General features: G+C 41.3%; 1 protein-coding gene across 1 annotated transcript in view; it reads right to left on the minus strand.

Annotated features, from left to right (window-relative positions):
• galnt18a (UDP-N-acetyl-alpha-D-galactosamine:polypeptide N-acetylgalactosaminyltransferase 18a) overlaps positions 1-21,448 on the minus strand; it is a gene marked incomplete at its 3' end in the record, with an annotated part of 227,158 nt that overhangs the window by 107,247 nt on the left and 98,463 nt on the right. The window contains exons 2-4 of the mRNA XM_080736116.1: positions 15,809-16,016; positions 14,066-14,232; positions 3,063-3,249 (exon numbers count right to left, since the gene is read on the minus strand). Of these exons, the coding sequence (XP_080592242.1) occupies positions 3,063-3,249; positions 14,066-14,232; positions 15,809-16,016 (562 nt within the window). The remainder of the gene's footprint in view (positions 1-3,062; positions 3,250-14,065; positions 14,233-15,808; positions 16,017-21,448) is intronic.

Consider the following 21,448-nt stretch of genomic DNA (forward strand, 5'->3'; position numbering starts at 1 on the left):
CTACAGTGTTTACCATGGTGAAGGATTTTAACCTCTTAATCCACAAATCCTGGCCAGAAAATTACGTTCTACCATGCGTTCTACCCCTCCACGGATTACTATCGGTCGCGGTGGTTTGCGGCGCCGCTCCGGTGGTCCGCGGCGGTGGTCCGCGACGACTCCGGCCGAAAAACGGCCGAAAAAAGCAATACCGCTACTGACCACTAGTTGAACTTACACAGTATAGCTTTAAATTAATTGTATAAACGTGAGCATATGACTACGGTACATACAAAGTTAAACTACAGGTTATTTTGTCCAATTGAGCATACAGGCATACAAGATTTGCGACCGACAGTGACGATATGTATAATTACAAGTTTTTGTCATTGATGATGGTGGTATATATTATGAGACGGCACGGCATGATTCATGAATGACCAATACTTCATAGCTGTAAGGTGGAAACCTTGTATGTCCAAACCTTTCATTGGTGCAATATGTATTAACCCAACATACAGACTTAACCAGTCTCACTTTGATGTTTTTGTAAAATAGCTAAAATAGCAGATCTAAAAGCTAACAATGCGTCGCATAACGGCGTGTTGTGAGCATGTAGATCGTCTATTTTCGCTACTTTTGCGTGACACTCTTGCATGAAGAAGTAGGGTATTCATTCACAGAGTTAAGTAAGGTTTCTGTCCGACACCAACGACTTGCAAATATCCATTTCCGTTTTCAACCACTGTTACGCCATTTAGTCCTAGAATTATTGAATGCTTTAACTATTGAAAAATAGCAGATATACAAGCTCACAGCGCGGCACCGAGTGCCGCACTGCGAGCTTGTAGATCTGCTATTTTTGAAAAATCGTGAAAATGTGTGCACATTTTTCAATATATATTTTTCAAAGCAAACTTTTGGAACTCAAATCTCTGCTTCTGGGGGGTCCCTGGAACAACATATTTTGAGATGGGGGTCTGCAGCCAAATAAATGTAATTTTGGGGGTCCTTGACATGAAAAAGTTTGAGAACAGCTGATTTAGAGGAAGGATTTAGAAGTCGAGTCAAAGATCGGGTCAAAGATATTCAAAGACTTGCACACATTTTCATGATTTTTCAAAAATAGCAGATCTACAAGCTCGCAGCGCGGCACTCGGTGCCGCACTGTGAGCTTTTATATCTGCTATTTTTCAATAGTTAAAGCATAAAATAATGGTTAAAGTGGTCAAATCTAACGCGACTCGGGCGCGTTCCAGGTCTTTGAGGGTTAACCAAACCACACACTTCAGTGAAGAAGAGTGGACTACTCACCATCATCTCCAATTCCACTTCACCACTTTTCAATTCCACTTACATTTTTTAGGAACCAGAATCTACATATACAGCATTGTGGAGAAGAGAACAAACCTAATTGCCATGGAGGCTCTCATGCAGATCTGCATGAGAGCCCTGAACTCATATGAACTGCAACAGTTGCCTCGATCACCTCTCGTTCTCTGGTTCCGGCAATGATGTGTCAAATATGCCTTTATATTTTGTTTCCTCATTATAATTAAGCAACTCGCTGATGGGTGATTTTACTGTCACGCTAGCTGGGCATGTGTACTAGAATGGTAGAAAAGTCATCATACACAGCAATCAAAGGAAAACATTGAGGGGTGTTTGTGAACATGTTCTGGCTTGCAACGACCACACTGGTCTAAAGCAAAAAAAAAAATCTATTGCAGTGGTTCTCTCACATTTTCATATCAAGGACCCTTAAAATGATATGTATTGTGCGACGGACCACCATCTGAAAATATGTTGTGCCAGGAACCCCCATAACAGAAGATTTTGTGTTGTTAAAATGTTTTAAAATTATTCAACTGTTTCAAAATTGGGAACATCATTCAAGATATCAACTTGTTGTTGGGTGAAAGTAAAAAATAGGGATAAAGTGGTTAAAAATTTAACGTAGAACAAGGACGCCAGCACTCACTTTAGAATGAATTCTTCTTGTTTGTTTAAAGTATTCCCCCCAGCAGCCGTCAGAACAGACGTTTCGGCCCGACAGGCCTTCCTCAGCGTGTAAACTCTAAAAAAAGTGGTTAAACTCATTTCGAAGCTATATTAACACATTTTGCCCCCCCCCCCCCCCCCCCCCCCCCCCCAAGGGCCCCCGGACCCCACTTTGAAAGAATCCTACCTTAACTGTCCTGTCATTGTGTGTTTTCACTAGAGACAACAAGCCATGTCTCATCAAATGGCCGTCACTTTTGTCTTGTGCTAAATAAGCTGTCAAAGCTGAGTCTGTAATTCAGGACATTGACAGCTGCTCAATTATGGCCATTCTGTGTATGCATGATTTATTAGAACAGCATAGCAGTATCACACACAGTATTTATACTGTATGTGCACAGACTAGGGCTAATACCAGTAAGACGCCTAAGGGGCGAAAAGCGACCTCGGCTTAATGGGCGAGGTCGCGCCATCTGTCTTGGCCATCTGTCTTGGCCATCTGTCCTGGCCATATATGGATCCCTTTTATGCCCATATATGGAGATCCCTTTTATGCCCATATATGGAGATCCCTGCTCTGAGTATCTGACAATACTGTGATGTCGCCTGTGATGTCACAGTGATGTGTCAGCCTTTTATGCTCTTATTTGGAGATCCCTGCTCTGAGGATGTGACATAGCTGTGATGTCACACAGTGATGTCACACATATCATAGAATATTGTGGTATGAGATTAGATATTGTCTGGGATTTTGGATAATAATGTTGTGATATGACAAGTGTTGTCTTTTCCTAGTTATAATCACGTAAGTCTTATTTCATACTTCCAAAAATAGCTATATCAGCTGATCTACAAGCTCATGATGCGGACGAGTTGTGAGCTTGTAATTTGGGCTATTTTTGATAAAGTTAAAAAGAAAATATAATTTATATTACGGTCACAATACGAGATTATTGAGGTATTTGGTCAAAATATTGTGATTTATCATTTTGTCCATATCACCCAGGCAGGCCCAGCCCTACTAGCACACAGTATCTTTCATGCAGGAATGGATAGAGCATGAAATGAAGCCAGACACTCACCATCCAACGTTGAACTCCACGTGGGCATCAAACAGAGCAACCACAGGGGCAGACGATGCCCTCCATCCGCTGACACGGGATCTGATCAGACCTTCCTGCTTATCATGGCGCACCAGCTTGATGAAATCTGGACCATGCTGGCCGTTGGTCTCTGCCACGAAGCTCTGAAGGTGCTCCTTTAGCTCCGCTACAGGGACACGGGGACAGACAGACATTTACAGTCAATGGACAGATGTACTCTGATATACCGACCATCTTAATGAAGACTCTTAAAGCATTTATTATCAAATGAAAAGTCAAATACAGTGTTAAAAAATTGACCTGCAAGTTAAATTAAAGGAGTAGTTCACCCCCAAAAGGCTGTTTTTTTTCTATTGATGGCGTGATCACTCACGCCATGGAGACTTGAGTTCAATAATATTTTTTTTGAATTTGTCGCATTCCTAAGAAAAAATAGATTATAGTAAATTTACCTCCATTGATTCCGGATCAATATTATTGAACTCAAGTCTCCATGGCGTGAGTGATCAATAGAAAAAAAAGGCATTTTGGGGGTGAACTTTTTGCAGTGCAGACAATTTCTCTGCTCCATAAGACAGGAAAAAGAGGTGTATGAGTGCAAGTGTGTGTCCATGTGTGTGTGTCTGTACATATTCCTAGCAGAACTGTACAGTGAGAAACTGCATCTGCTGTATTATTCTGTATTTATCTATGAGAGATACTTTTACTGTACACTGATATCCTCCGGCACATAGAATACACATAACAGTGTATGGAATAAACCAATGTTTAGAGTTTGTAGTTCTATCATAACAAATAACAAACCAACGGGGGGGAAAGTTAGCATTCAATTGAAGACTGAGGGAGTTATTAAAGTAATGGTGGAATCCAGTGAAGTAATAAACGTAGAACGAGTCCCAAACACAAAAACACACACAACACTAATTGGCCGCCCACAATGGACTTTATTTCCTGACTGCGATCTCCAGTCTGTTCTGTAATAGAGCCCGCAGGCTGCAGTATGACTCTAATGATCTTTACCACCAGCCAACTCTCTGTATTCTCTAACAAGCCACCGTTTACAGCTCACCCGATAGAAGCTTGGCAACTTTAAACGGCGTTGGTGCATTTGAACAACACCCCATAGTTTGCGATTTCTCCTAATTGTAAAGCAAAGAAATCCAATCATTAAAACTGGCAGACCTTGAATTTTACAGTTCACTTGAAGACAGCTTGCAGAAGAAAATGATTTTACCCTACACTGTTGACTGTTTCGTTGTCCCAGAAACACAGAAATGTTGCTCCAGAAAAAAGGCACTACATCCCCCCAAAACATGTTCAACACATGGAGTGCCCAAGACGTTCACAGACATTTTAACGTTTGGCAGTCAAAGTGTTAACATTTTTGGGCCCACAAGGAACTAGCCAATCAGGTGCAAGCTTTTCTAACAGTTTATGGGATTTATCAACCTGTTTCCGTGAGAATTTACTGTAGAATTTATTTGTGGGACACTTCTGGAGAACAGCAGACATACAAGCTCATGTCGCGTCGCAACCATTGTGAGCTTGTAGATCACTCTTGGCTGCGGCGCCGGAACTGCCGCACTCCTTTTGCACAATGCACGATGGGACTTTGTCCCTCTGGCTCGGGACTACTTGGTGGAGGCCATTATCAAATAATATTTGATGAGAATATTATTTGATAATGTTTTTTTCAGCGAATCCCTTAGTCACACCAACATTGTTCTTGTTAAATAGTTTTGTTCTTATTGGTGACATTTAAAGAGATCACTATGTCCGAGCAATTGCAAGTGAAAAGCATGCAAAGCTCATATTTGACAACCACAATAGCTTGACACTGCGATAGTGTATATTGATGTGAAACATTTTCATGCCAAGCCGGTACATGAACACTACTGTAGGTATGTATGGTCACAACAATTAATTGAGATTTGTGTGGACATGCCCAGGCGGATGAATGTTGAGGTCTACTATCAGATCATTTTAGCACATCTCCCGTTTCAAAGTCGGATGGCTTGACTCCAGTGACATTTTCCATTGTCATTATACACCACAACACTATTACGGTAAATGCATTGAATTTACCGGGGCGTGTGCGTTGGTGATGTTTAATCCAAGTTTAATCCAAACAGCAATTGAGGCTAACGTTGCTAGCTGTTTACAGTGATCGGCTATCGCTCTCTTGCGTCTGGCGCACAGTGTAGAGAATTGTAGAGCAAAGAGACACGGATGTGGCCGCTAAGCTTGATGGGAAATGTAGTGTTTTTTATTCCCCAGCGAGGCAAAAGACCTCAGTCAGTAATGGACTGTAGTCTATTGTGAAACACATTACGAGGAGCCGATTTTCACAGTCTGAATTGTGAATGTTTGACTTTGATGGTTAATGCAATACAATACAGCAGAATGTTATCTCTGTATGAGCTTTTCAATAAACATTTTACAATATAAACGTTTTTCTACTATAATAATCTTTTTGCCATCCGAGTCCGTAGCTTTTCACACCACGGTAATACATTTTTCATACCCTACAACTCTGTTCCAGTTCCAAAATCAGAAAGTATCCTTGATGATAATCATTGTATAGTTTCCTCCCTGGCATAATTGTTCAATATCCACCGTCATGATTAATGCCTTAATTGCTTGCTTGTGTTGTGCATTGCTGCCTGTCTCGTTTGAAAGTGTCTGTACCCAGGGGGCAAAGGAAAGTGTGCTGCATTTGCCCCGACATACAAAGTTGTCCACCAGAAATATTATCTATGACCCAGTAGGATCACAACCTATATGGACAACCCGGTCAATTTGTACAACAAAGTCCAATATGGCCGCCTTTAAGTCCAATATGGCCGTGAATAGGGCAAAATTTTAAACTGAGGGATATTTCCACAAAACTTCACAGGTTGATCAATGGTATACATATGAACATTTTTTGTATTGCAAGTTTCCATGAAATCCAATATGGCCGCCACAATATGGCCGCCATAATGTAAGGACCCATGCCTCTAACTTCTGAACCAGATGAGCTAGAAACGCAAACTTGGTGTCTATTTCTGGTGTCTGACCATGGGAGACTCAATGGAATAGCTAATTTTATTATTGGGTGTGTCTGGACCTTTATTGTGCATATTTACAAGATGGTGGACTCCCGAAATAGAGCTTTAACACAATTTCTACCATGATTGTTGACTGCTTTTGCAAATACAAGCAATATGAATCCATTTGCTAAGATTTATGGCACAGAAGGGACTTATACCTATATTATTCTTGAGTTTGCATGTTGTCAAAATGGCTGTAAACAAGATATTATATTTCCTGTACAATTCTACTGTATGTAGTTGTAGCAATGACTTCAGATAAAATCAGAGACCAAAACAATGTATCTTAGAAATTATTTTTTAATTAAAAAAAAAAGAACTGCCTTTTTGGGTCTTTCACACATAGACATGCACATGCTTTCCAACAACTTCAGCTTAAGGGAAATTATAATGAACACATGATTAAAACAGGCTGCATTATAATGCAAATTATTGCTATTCACTATCACTGTCATGTGTACCTATCCTGCTGCATCTTGTCTCCAGTCCTTGGCAACGACACCCCAAGTAGCATGCAATTCCCTTCTTCGCACATGAACAGTTTTTCTGGCAGCCTTTGATACAGCTACATGATATTGCCTTGTCCATTGATATAGGCCAGGCTGGCTCTGTAGATGGACAGGGGACTGCCTTCCCATCACTGAGAGACCATCCATATTCAGTGAAGCAAGGGATGTCAGGCTTCGCGATGTGTGCGGTTTTATCTATTATGGCTGCTAGAGCAGCTCTTTTCAGGTGCAGGCCAAAGGCATTTTCTGTAGGTGGCAGCAGCTTCAACAAGGTTGATCGATTATTTAGGAACTTGTACACTCTCAGCTTTGCCAGGTCAAAGTCCTCCGAATGGTCAGCTTTTGATGCATATACAGCTATTGTGAGGTCTCTAGCCTGATTCTTGACATCCTCTGAGAGGGAATAAGAGGAATTTTCACCAAACTCCTGAAGTGCAGGGAGATCTAGACCCATGCTGGTCTTGAACCATGCCTTCTTTCCAGTGAAAAGGGGATAGCTGGTGGTATCTCTGCCACTCAGGCTGTGAATAAAGGGCAGGGCACGACACTGTGCGAGTCCAAGGGCTGAGACCATGTGATGGATAGGAAGGAAGATATGCATCCTGCTCTGTTCTCACCCACAGCTCTGGAAGGTCTAGGAGGTGGGTGGCAGCATGATATAGGCACATGATGATGATGTCTGTGTCATTAGCATGGATGACAACTCTGTCAACTTTGTGAGCCTGGACACTGTAGATGGTGTGTAGAATTACCCTTGTGTCGGCCTCCTGTTGTGTTGACATCAACAACACACCCCTCCTTGATCACCACACTCCTTGTCTCTTCTTTAAATCCTCCACTCAGGTAAAGATGGGTTGTACCAAGAGCAGACTTAAGTGTCTCATTTTGACACCATTCTTCACAGAGGAATCTTAGAAGGTTTGCTTTGTTTTCAGAGACAGCAAAAAACTCTTGAGGATCAGGAGCTGTATATTGTGCAGAGACTTCATATTCTTTTGCAGGTTTTGAATGGACATACCTGTGTTCCTGCTCAGCTGTCTTAAGACTGGGTCCACTGCCCTGCCCTTTATTCACAGCCTGAGTGGCAGAGATACCACCAGCTATCCCTTTTTCACTGGAAAGAAGGCATGGTTCAAGACCAGCATGGGTCTAGATCTCCCTGCACTTCAGGTGTTTGGTGATAATTCCTCTTATTCCCTCTCAGAGGATGTCAAGAATCAGGCTAGAGACCTCACAATAGCTGTATGCATCAAAAGCTGACCATTCGGAAGACTTTGACCTGGCAAAGCTCAGTGTACAAGTTCCTAAATAACCGATCAACCCTGTTGAAGCTGCTGCCACCTACAGAAAATGCCTTTGGCCTGCACCTGAAAAGAGCGGCTCTAGCAGCCATAATACATAAAACTGCACACATCGCGAAGCCAGACATCCCTTGCTTCACTGAATATGGATGGTCTCTCAGTGATGGGAAGGCAGTCCCCTGTCCATCTACAGAGCCAGCCTGGCCTATATCAATGGACAAGGCAATATCATGTAGCTGTATCAAAGGCTGCCAGAAAAACTGTTCATGTGCGAAGAAGGGAATTGCATGCTACTTGGGGTGTCGTTGCCAAGGACTGGAGACAAGATGCAGCAGGATAGGTACACATGACAGTGATAGTGACTAGCAATTATTTGCATTATAATGCAGCCTGTTTTAATCATGTGTTCATTATAATTTCCCTGAAGCTGAAGTTGTTGGAAAGCATGTGCATGTCTATGTGTGAAAGACCCAAAAAGGCAGTTGCATTCATTTCATTGAGATAATCTCTCTCTTTTTTTATTATTTTTTTTATTAAAAAAAAAGAAAATTCTAAGATACATTGTTTTGGTCTCTGATTTTTATCTGAAGTCATTGCTACAACTACATACAGTAGAATCGGACAGGAAATATTTTTTGCTTTGTTTAACATTGACAGTGAGATACTTGTTTGCACTAACTAGCATTGACTGCTATGGTCTCTTTTGCAAGACACTTTATGTATATATTCTTATATATTATTCGCCCCCTCTATTGATGCACCTTCTCCTTATTGGTACTGTACTGCTCTTGTCTTTGTTTTTTTCCCTCTTATCTATCTTTCTTACGTCTCTGTAACTTTGTAAATAACTGTATACTGCTGTGCTACTACTGGACAACTAAATTTCCCCCTTGGGATAATAAAGGTATCTATCTATCTATCTAAATATAATATCTCGTTTACAGCCATTTTGACAACATGCAAACTCAAGAATAATACAGGTATAAGTCCCTTCTGTGCCATAAATCTTAGCAAATGGATTCATATTGCTTGTATTTGCAAAAGCAGTCAACAATCATGGTAGAAATTATGTTAAAGCTCTATTTTGGGAGTCCACCATCTTGCAAATATGCACAATAAAGGTCCAGACACACCCAATAATAAAATTAGCTATTCCATTGAGTCTCCCATGGTCAGACACCATGAAATAGACACCAAGTTTGCGTTTAGCTCATCTGGTTCAGAAGTTAGAGGCAAAACCTATTTTCTGGGTCCTTACATTATGGCGGCCATATTGTGGCGGCCATATTGGATTTCATGGAAACTTGCAATACAAAAAATGTTCATATGTATACCATTGATCAACCTGTGAAGTTTCGTGGAAATATCCCTCAGTTTAAAACTTTGCCCTATTCATGGCCATATTGGACTTAAAGGCGGCCATATTGGACTTTGTTGTACAAATTGGCCGGGTTGTCCATATAGGTTGTGATCCTACTGGGTCATAGATAATATTTCTGGTGGACAACTTTGTATGTCGGGGCAAATGCAGGTTTCCTAAAAAAAGGCTGGTTTGCCCCCTGGGTACTGTGGTATATTTTAATTGATACAAATTACAAAAGGTTTTGAAAGTGCGCGGTTCCACTGCAGCCACTACACTTCTCACTACACTGAACGTAAACAACATATTGTCTGTCTGTGAATAGAAGCCAATCAAGCCATGACATCTGTCTGCTCTTCCTGTTGTCCTTCACAAAAAAGTGTGTGTCCCCCTTTACTTCCCAATGTGCGACATTTTACCCAGGTTAATATAAACAGGAAATAGGTGTAACAGAGGCAGCGCGATACAGAAAGGGGACCCAATTGCGAGGGAGGGGGACGGTCAGGCAGATTGACGGTCATTTGGACTGAGACTGACAGTCAGTCGGAGGCTGACGGCCGGCCCCCGCGGTTCGCGGGCCTATATGCGGCCGCTTACCCAGCTTAACCGGACGCTCCGCCCCTGCGTGCACACATAGACATCAAAGGGGGCTTTGAGCCCCTGCCCTTTTACCTGTCTGTAAAAAGTGCCCTCTCCAGACCATGAATGCAGTTTTTTTTACTATGGTGAAAGAAATACAAGTGCCCTCTTTCCATGCCATACCTGAAGGCAGAATTCAAGAGAATTGCCTTGTCCAAACATCAAACTCTCCTGAACTTGAAAGCAGCGTCTTATGTTGAAAGTATTGCCCTCACTGTGTAGAAATCCAAGCTGTACACCACCTCTCCAGTATTGCCCTTTTTATGCTTAGTTTAGTGTGGTATCAAGTACGGAGTTTGGAGGTCGGCTATTTTCGATATTTTCACCAAAAGACCCTTTTAGAAATTTCAGCCCCTGCCTCTCTAACATTCTCTGCATGTCCCTAGTTATGGCATGCCTGCCCTGGCAGAGATTTGCGCTCCACAGAGCACACCTTTCTAAATGAGTTTAATTGGATTCAGGAACGATAGATCAGTACTCGTGTTCATAGAAGGTTCGCACATTTTCATAATTATAGCCTGTGATGTCACTTGTTATAAGTTGCAATTGTGATGATGGCACATGGTGTGAAAAAGACTCTTTTCCCTCTTTTGTCTTAAAGGGGGCCTGTCACCTAAAGGGTTACTGTCACTTTAAGTATCATCTTAAAAAACAAGTTAATATTTTCATGATGTCATTGTGGGGATGCGCAATTATAAGCCAATCAAATTAATTATCTGTATAGCCTGACTGTATGACTACTTACTGTACTGGTCAGCTGTTGTTGGGGGGGCGAGTGGCAGATTACACTGTGACATGAGCTTCAGACTGTTTCAGACCGTTTTCAGAGAAGCTCATGTCACAGTGTAATCTGCCCCTCAACCCCTTTAGGTCAGGGGTTCCCAAACTTTTTTGTCTCAGGGCACCCCATAAATATTTTTTTAATCCGAGGCACCCCTACATTATAATTTTCACTCCCAGCACCTTATATTTATAGCATATAAATATAAGGATATCGTCGTTGTCGGGTGGAAACCTTGTATGTCCAAAACCGTTTGTTTTGTATTTATCATCTATAAAATGTAGCCTACTAAACTAGTGAAAACAGCAGATCTACAAGCACACATCGGCTGTTTTCACTAGTTTTGTGCGACAGAGGTTTCTGCCTGACAGTGACGATATTTTAGTGATTATGTTGCAAGGAAAACGTTGAGATAATAGCCATTCTGGTTAGAACTGACTGAAAATAACTTTGTACTTCAAGTTTAAAATGATACAAAATATTTCTTCAAGTGTCCAAATAAATTCCAAATATTATCAAATGATCTCGTGGCACCCCTGGACTGCCGTCGCAGCACCCCAGGGTGCCCCGTCACCCACTTTGAAAACCCCTGCTATAGGTGACAGTACCCCTTTAATATACGCTTAATTGACTATCGTTTGTCAAAATTACACATCTGACAATCAATAAACAACTGTAATGATCTTGTACCGATGTTGAGTTATGTCTCCTCGGTTATCATATAGCTACAAATCACCGGCAGGGAAAGGAAAGGTAAAGCAGCAGTATTAAATCAAATTTCCTCCATAATTGTTGAAGAGCGCGATGAATTGTACTATTATTTGAGTGGAAATATTAAGTCTATTCATCATACTGGTTGCTCTGCTAATCAGCATGCAGCACTGGGCAGCTACCATAACTAAACTAACTGATATATTATTGAGGAACAGAGGAGCAGCACGAGACCCATAAAACCTGCGGGCGACAGTAACTGAGGCATATTTCTCATGATAGTAATTATATGTTTGGCAGCAGTGATATATGTTCCATACTACGTGACACAATTTCTAAAGTTTGTCTCTCTCAAGTTAAACCAATTCATTATTGGATTATATGTGCCATTATGCCTCTCAACACGTTTTAAACCCCCATGTGCCCACGGCCCAGATGTCTTCATCTGCTGCGCTGGGTTGACATTAAGGTCTCAGAGGCACTTGCCCGTCGGGCAAGTACAGGTCATGTTCTACTTGCCCAAAGGTAATGCCCACTTGCCTGAAAAGTAAATTGTCTATTATAAAATGATAGGTAAAGATTTACCGTAATTACCGTTCAATTTAACTCCTATTTTATTTTACTTTCTGGGGCTGTGCGATAAAAACTGTCATAACAAATCTTTTCATCCAAATACCTACATAGATATTATTGAATATGACAATGGGTTCACACCTATTTTATAATTTTAAGAGTAGCAACAGTGAAAACAGCACATTATAGGTAAATAGTGTTCTTATTTTACATTCCATAGACCAGAGGACAGAGCGCTCTGGCCACGTTCAGGTGTTTAGACAGATATCTGGTGTTGGGAAAAAATCCACGAAAAAATCCACAAAAATCCACTCGTCCGAGACAGTTTGCCCTCCTGGCCCCCAAGTTGTGGAATAAACTCCCTGTCGCACTTAGAACAACGGACTCACTCGCTAGCTTTCGCCGAGGACTGAAGACTCACCTTTTCAGACTCCACCTAAACCCTTAGCACTACTGGAAAAATCAATGACCATACATGAAGCTAGTTAGCATTTGTTTTTAGGTTTTTAAAAACCTTTTTTTTACGGATTATATAGTTTCTTTCTAGATATATATTCATTTACAGTTGTTATATTGCTGTTGATGTACTGACACTTAATCTTGTTTATTTGCTTATTGTAAGTCGCTTTGGATTAAAAGTGTCTGCTAAATGCCTAAACTGTAAACTGTAAACTGTCCCTGCAAGGCCCAGCGTTGCTTTTTGGCAACATTTTTTAAATAATTAAAAAAAAAAATGTTATAATTAGTTTTCCTGTTATTTTTTTACATTAACATCACCATTAAATCCTATTGTTTAGTATTACAATGCCATTGGCCACGATATTTGCATATAAATACCTACCACAGAGGCTGACATTCACACCTCCCAGAGAAGTTGAAATTCCAGCGTCTGGACGAACAACATCTCACTTTTTAACTGAAGCTATTCCTCACTAAAATATAAGTAAAAATGCCTGTAATATTTTTTTTCGTGATCATTAGAATGTCTAGAACATGTACATATGTTATTATTGTGATAATAAAAAAATATCCCCAAAATGCAAATTAGAGCATGATTTATGATTTATGGCTATAAAATCTTACAAAAACATTATACATTTTTTAACATTACATTTTCCTGTGATTAGGACTCCTACAACACCATCTGATTTTTTTAGATTTTTTTTTGGCCAGTAGAAATGTATTCGGGTCTTGCAGGGTTATAGACGGTTGTGTCCCCTCTCAAATGAGCACTTTGCCCGGTCAGGCAACCTGAAAGCAAACTTCACCTGCCTTAAAGTTTTATTTACCTGCTGGGGGCAGGTGGGCAAGCCTTAGTGTCAATGCCTGCCAAGTAGAATATAAAATAAATACATGTCAACACCCTCCCCCAAACCAACGTGCAGGGGTTAGAAGTGACTGTACACACATGGGGGGGGGGGGGGGGGGGGGGGGGGGGGGGATTCATTGCAGGGGCGTCACACCAAATTCTGGGCCCTGGGTACAAGGATTCACCGCGGGCCCCCCATGAATGTTAACTATTGAAAAATAGCAGATATGCAAGCTCACAGCGTGGCACCGAGTGCCGCGCTGCGAGCTTGTATATCTGCTATTTTTGAGAAAATCGTGAAAATGTGTGCAAGAAACCTATGTTTCCATGTCAGTGGTGCTCAAACTTTTTCATGTCAAGGACCCCCAATATGATATGTATTTGGCCACGGACCCCCATCTCAAAATATTTAGTTCCAGGGACCCCCCAGAAGCAAAATTTGATTATATTGAACATTTTTCACACATTTTCACGACTTCTCAAAAATAGCAGATCTACAAGCTCGCAGCGCGGCACTCGGTGCCGCGCTGTGAGCTTGTATATCTGCTATTTTTCAATAGCTAAAGTTACTAGGGCCCCTCCACCTTGGGCCCTAGTAACTCAGTCCCACTTCCCCCCCCCCCCCCTCTTGTGACCTAACCCTGATTCATTGACATAACAACTACATTTAAAACAAGGGGAAAAAGGGTGAGGTTTGTGGTTCTTACGGCTGTTGCTGTGGTCATCCACCAGTATGATCTCTTTGAGCAGATGGGAGGGCGTCCTCTGGATGGCTGTGTGTATGGAGCGCAGCAACACCGACAGAGCTTCGTTGACGAAGATGAAGATAACACTGAGCTGAGGAAGGTCTGATGAATATGACATGTTTCTGCACCTGCAGAGGGAGAGAAACACAGAGGAGACACTGAACTATAGACCTCTCAGCATCTACACTACAGTAGAACACTGGCAACAAAGTGAATTTTACTCCCCCGATTAAACAATGGTGGTCAGAGCTACTATCTTATTGTACACCAGAAAAAAATCATGTACCAGGTGAAAGGAAAACCTGTCCACTTCCAAAAGATATGGGGTAGGGCAGTGGAGTACATCCCAAGCATGGGAAGAGAATTGGAGTCAATTAATTAAACACCAGCATTCGCATTTATTATTATTATTATATATATATATTATTTCTCTCTTTTTGTTGTCTTTGTTTTTGTCTTTTTCTGAAAACATTGAGTGTACAGTGGTATGTGGCCTACAGTATGTCACTTATGTCCAATAACCATGTCTAATAATCATGTCTAATAATTATGTCTAATCATGTTCAAATGTGTTATGTACAGTATGTCTTATGGTAATAGCAAAGGGAATCATGCATTGTGGGAATTTTGTACTGGTATAGGGTAGGGGTTTTGATAACTGCATTTTGAAAAAGTGTTGTAATGATTTTAAAGCAATATTTTGTAACATGGAAGAAATGTTTAAAAGTTAATAAAAATAATTGAAAAAATGAATTTTACTTTTTTACTTTTAGCAGTGAACTTTTCACCAGGAAAAAGCTTTTTTCCCCCCCACTAGGGCATTCACGAATAGTGATATTTAGTATTCGAATTATTCGACCTCAAAGTATTCGAATAGTCGAATATTCGACAGGACTGGCCAGACTGTCAAATATTAAAGGTGATACACCATGAAATTTCCCTTTTCCTATTTTAAAACCTTTTTTGGGGGTCCCACTAGCACCTTCTATCCTCACAAAGTCCCATTTCTGACTGTTGTGTCTTTCTCTGGTTTTGAGAAGGCGAAGGTTAAAAGTATCCCACGGGTTCTCAAAACAGGCTATCCAGATTTGGGGGGGGGGGGGGGGGGGCAAAGGTGGTACTGCAGCTGAAAATGCTCTGAGAGCCATTCAAAAATGAGAGAGGCTCTCTATTCAGGAGTGGTAATTTAGCCTCAAACCTTTTGAAAAAACGTTTTTGGGACATAAACAATATGACATAAATACTTTTTAAATGCATGGTGTATCACCTTTAAGTAAGCAAGAGGTGAACATTGTGAAAATAGCCAATCTACATGATCTGCCATTTTCACAATATTTATCTGCGGAACCGAGTCACATTAAATGTAATACCTACAATTCCAAGTGCTTGTCAGGGTGGGGGTCCCCAGTTAAATATGTTTATTTTGGGGGTCATGGCCTAAAAAGGTTTGAGAACCATTGACAACTCATTCTTATGACTTCCTATCTAGCCAAGCTTTATAAACTATATATTTTTTTAAAGAGAGAGAAAAAAAAAAAGCGAATATTCGACTTCGGTGAACAACGTCGAATAGTGACTTTGATATTCGAATATTCTAATATTTGGTGAATGCTACAGTGAAATCTATACAGGCACATTCTGTTATAATATACTGTATCTATTTTCGATCAGTTCAAGATAGACCTGTCATAATGGTCAACTCACCCGTCCGGTCGAAAGTCCGGGATGGACCGTGTGAGGGAGATTCGGTCACTGAGATAGCCATTGTAACCATAGTAACGGAACTTCCTGAGAGCAACCCGGCGGCTCTCTGGTCCAAGGTCGTGACCCCAGCGGTCAAACAGGGAGGAGGCGGGGTCAGATGCAGAGTGGGACGAGGTCGCCGTGTCCTCGCCATCTCTCTGAGGGCTCTCTGTGGAGAGACAAGGAAAGATAAGGAGAAAGAGGGAATGAGTGGAGACAGAGCGCAGGCAGAATTAAGTAATAAATACAACTTTATTTATATCCCACTTTTCAAAAACAAGTTTACGATGTGCTGCACAGACAAAAAATAAAGCGTTTCAATCGAACAATAAGAACAGGCAATAAAGGTAAATTTAAGGATGAACACAGAGTCTAGCTGTCCATTCCTCTACTTAAAAAGAGTCTTTAAAATAGTTTTATAAGTGTCCCCTGAGGTAGCCTGTCTAACTTCCTCACAGTCTAAAAGTGTGGCGCCCTTGGCAAATGCTGTATTGCCTTCTTCTGTTACAAGCCTTGTCCTGAGGACGTTGAGGAATTGCTTGTCTGCAGATCTAAGATTGCAGGGAGGGTTGCGAGGGTGTCAGAAGGTCAGACGTGTGGGCAGGTGCTTCAGGGCTGTGCAAGATTTAACAATACAATATTAGAATGGGTTCTGAACTGCCACAGGAAGCCTGTGCAGTGAGGCCAGCACAGCACCGGGGTAATGTCTAATGTGGTCGTATTGTCTGGTTCTTCTGAGAACCCTCTAACCCATACATGGGCAACTGGTGGCCCGGGGGCCACATGCGGCCCCCACCTTCACTTAATGCGGCCCGCAGGTTGATACTGGAATGCTGATATATTATTGATTTCAGCTGTTACAATTCCAAACATGACCTGCTTGAATTCCTTCAGTCTATATTAGTAGCTTAATGACTTTAAAATGTATTTTTTTTATGTCCAATGTATTTGTATTCAAGTTCATAAAGTTAACATGAGTATACAATTAAAAATGTTTGAAGTTAAATCAAAATGTTACATTTCAGGATTCCAATTAAAAAATTATAAAAAATGATTCAGGATTCCAATTCAAAAGAAGCAAAAAATAGCCGATCTACAAGCTCAGAACGCATCGCAGCGCGATGCGTTTTGAGCTTGTAGATCTGCTATTTTTTGCTTCTTTTGTATGAGATACTAGAATGACAAAGTAGGAAGTAGCAATATGCAATGTGGCCCTCTGGAGTGAAGGTGGAAATATAGTGGCCCTCGCCATCATCAAAGTTGCCCACCCCTTCTCTAACCTTCGGTTATCTCTCTGACAGAAACAAACTAAATGATTGTAGGGGCCAAACGGCAAGACGGCGATTTTTGCTTCCCTCACTGTGCCGTAGCGCTCAGGGCGCATTCACATGGGATGTGACGTCATGTTTTTTAATTCATTTTTAAGTCATAGTCAAGATTCTATGTCTGAACACGAATCAAACCAGTTGAAACTGTTCAACTCAAGCAATTTGTTGCGAAAGCGAACAGAGCAACCAGTTGGGGAAGTAGTTTGTTGTTGCAGTGTGTGGATTTCCTGGTATATGGCAGTGGTTCTCATCCTTTTCAGGCCGCGACCCCCAAAATAATCATATTTGAACTGGGGACCCCCACCCTGCACAAGCACTTGGAATTGTAGGAGTTGCCATTACATTTAGTTTGACTCGATCTATTCCATTGTGAAAATAGCCGATCTACATGCTCACAACGCCTCGCAACGCAAGGCGTTGTGAGCATGTAGAGCTGCTATTTTCAAAATTTCTGCTTCTAATATTTGACAATTTGACCAGAGGTACTAAAGTTCTTTAAAGTCCTTAAATTGTCACTTTAGAAATGTGCAGATACCCTGTATACTGTAGGTTGGTCTGTTTAATGTTGAGTGAGAACCCAATGTTAACATTTAGCAAAAAATCTGGGGACCCCCCAAAATAATATGGGGACCTCTCTGGGTGCCCCGACCCACAGGTTGAGAACCACTGGTATACGGTATAACACTGGTGAATGGATTAGCGAGAGAGAGAATTGCCTGTCACCATGCTCAACAAACAGACTGGTCATACACACATCACCATGACAAAAAATCATAGAATGTCAGTTGAATAAAGCGACACGGGTAACAGCAATTCAAGGGTCACTATTACCTTTATCGTGTGAATGCACAGTGTGGGCTGTCTGTTATCAACGTGCATCACAAAAATAATAATTTCAGCTAGAATGGAATATGACAAAATACAAATAGGATGTCATATACTGGATACAGACTGTCATTGTTAATATAAAATAGCTTGTACTGACGACAATCACATCATCATATTTCTGCAGAGGTGGACAGAATGCTCCAATATGCCCTCAGTAACAATGTGGTTTATCTGCTTTGTAATCCACTGTTCTTTGTGGCTTGCATGATGGAAGCTAAAACTAGGAGGAGTGAGTCGAGACCCAAGAATTGTATTCATCATAATCATGAATCTCAAGTCGTGTTACTCTTAGGGCCGATTCATACTCCACTTTTAGAGCCGAAGTTATTTCGGTTCGGTTCGGGAATCTCGGTGGCACCGAACAGCCAAATTAATGACGGTACCCTCCCCCCGAACCTCTGAACGACTGTAGTTTAGACAGAGCCGAACCGGAAAAAAATTCGGCTCTAAAAGTGGCCCTTAGAATGAGTTGGCGGTGCCCAGGATCAAACCCATGACCTTGCGGTCCAAAGGAGAGAGCTCTACCGACTGAGCTACCCGGACACAAACATCTCACTATGACTCAGACATGACCATAAACAGACCTGATACGCCCATCGGCATTTGGTTGTCCAGAGCCACAGATCTGACGCTACAACCATATATGGTCATGTGACTGTTTATGAGACCGACCGACTTCAAACTGGGCGCACGCATCGGCAAGGACTCAAGGGAGTGTGCGGTGTGCACCGTCGAGCAGTTCGGATATGCGGTTGTCCATAACCACCGATCTGACCGATATGTCCATTTATAAGTAGCTCGGGAGTGGCTTATTGTCGTTATCAGCCGGTAACACGCGGGAGTCTGTCCCCGTTACAATGCGCTAGACCCCTGGGAGATGGACTGCTGAGGTGGAGCGCCACACCTACCATCAGCTCCCAGTACTTGCCGCACGACTTGCCAAGCCGTGCTACTCATACGCTGAGTTGGCGGTGCCCGGAATCGAAACCATGACCTTGCAGTACAAAGGCGAGAGCTCTACCAACTGAGCTACCCGGGCACGAATTGTTATCCAAGTTTTCATAGGCATAATAGATCAGTTGTCCAGAACCGCCGACGCAAACGATATAAGGGCATATACTGATGGCATCAGGGATCTTCATATATGGGCACAAAAGGTACAGACAGTGTCACATCTTTCAATGTTGAGTTTCAAATCTAGTTTACTACATTGCCCAATAATAAGCAGCCTGAAAGCTGCTTTGGGAAGTTTACTTGGATAACAATTTAAGTGCTCTGTCAGGCACCACGTACTGCATGTAGAGATACATATTCTTATCCATTACTTGGTCTCACATCAAGTCTAGAAGCCTGAGAGTGCATAATGAATGGTGAAAGAAGACATTTGGTGAATGCTTTTATGCAAAGCTCAAGTGTATATAATTTATTTTAGCTTAGGTGATCCCCAGATGGGATGAAAGCCATTGCAGTGAGTGCTCGTGCATGCAGACTTCTAGCCATGTAATTTCTCATGAAGGGAAAGGACAGATGCATTGTAGTGGAAGTGTCAGACATCCCCATGGTTTTCTTGATGTTACCACTGAGGGTTTTGTTCGGTCCTGCACTGCACCGTGCCCGACATGTTTCATAACATATTGAAGCCAACCCGGATACTGCTCTGGGGGAAACTGTACCTATGTAGTGGGGTGACCGGCAAGTCAGGGTAAATTAGGGGGAAGCCACACGCACGCACGCACGCACGCACACACACACACGCTGTCAGCCAGCTAGAATGATGTTATGACGGCAAAAAGTGTAACAATGTCCTGTAGCGCCCTACTGGCCTTGTCCCATGGCTCTTTGTGAGTGTCAACTCAAATATAAATGTGAAGGAAAGGAATGCATCTGTATCCCTGCTGGCTGTGGGTTTGAGAGTCACACACCATTGTTGTTATTGTCTGTCTCCCGCTACAACTGCACCACCATACGAACATGACATCATCTACTCTAATGTAATGTAGCAGGATTGCAGACACAACAACGCTATAGCACATTCATCATAGCCAATACAGTGGGTTATTGTATGAATCTATAATGTGATTAGTTTGAATCTGTATTTTCTTTGAGAAAAATTACAAACTGTGTACAAAGAACACTTGGATGCAATCTGAATAAAAATATGTTTTATGCAATCAGAGCAGAGGGAAATGCCTTCGAAGTCATCACAGTCCCTGTAACGTCCAACTACTGTACATAGTATATTAGTATCGCTATTCGCTACTGATACTAAAAGTAATGATAATTCATTAAAGGGCCTACACCATGCTTTTAAAACTATATTTTTTGTATAAATATATGCTCAAAATTGAGTCTTAGACAGGTTTTAACCCTCAACAAACACTCTGACCATTCTTTTTGTTTGTTCTAGCTCTACTATAATGAGGCTCTCCAGCTGCAATACCAAAACGGCCTCTGTTTGCTCAGGGGCGCATCTAGTGGGGTTTTTCCACCCCTCCCCCCTCCCCTCCTCTTCACTCCTCCCCGGACCCCACGTTGACAACAAATAATGTTAATATTGGGCCAATACAAAAATAGGATAATGTTGCAGCTCTGATTATAGCCTACTGTAGGCCTATGTTGTATGTTATAGGCCTACTGTCAAATGACACAGGGCGACCGTTGCTAGACCAGACATTACAGAAAGTTAATCTACATTAGACAATCAACCCCACCTGCATTGTATTTATGTATAAAAAAAAAGTAAAAAAAAAAAAAAATGTTTTGAAAAAAAATGTTTGAGAAAAAAAAGAAAAGTTTTTTGAAAAAAAAAAAAGTTTTTTGAAAAAAAAAAAAGTTTTTTGAAAAAAAAAAAAGTTTTTTGAAAAAAAAAAAGTTTTTTGAAAAAAAAAAAAGTTTTTTGAAAAAAAAGGTTTTTTGAAAAAAAAGGTTTTTGAAAAAAAAAAGTTTTTTGAAAAGAAAAAAAATTGAAAAAAAATCTTTTTGAAAAAAAAAAAAAAAACGGGAATCCGTGTGACGTCACACGGATCAACTCTCAGAACAGCACTGTTCTGAGAACCCGTGGAAAGCTTTTCATCTCTGTCTTCCCAAAACCAGAGAAAGACACAATGGTCAGAAATAGGACTTTGTGAGGATAGAAGGTGCCAGTGGGACCCCAAAAAAAGGTTTTAAAATAGAAAAAGTGAAAATTGATGGTGTAGGTCCTTTAAAGATCCTTGTCGTGGTACTCAATTGTAGCGATAATTTCTTACACCGCTACCCAGTATGCGACATGTAAAACAACAGAGAGAGAATAATACCCTGGACCTACTGAAAACCAATGTTAGGGAATGGATGCCCACTGCTTCCCCCTTGGTTGCTCAGACCAAAATCCGATAAGCTTTGTAGT

This window comes from Nannobrachium achirus, assembly GCF_963921795.1.
Source record: "Nannobrachium achirus genome assembly, chromosome: 11".
Classification (NCBI taxonomy): Eukaryota; Metazoa; Chordata; class Actinopteri; order Myctophiformes; family Myctophidae; genus Nannobrachium; species Nannobrachium achirus.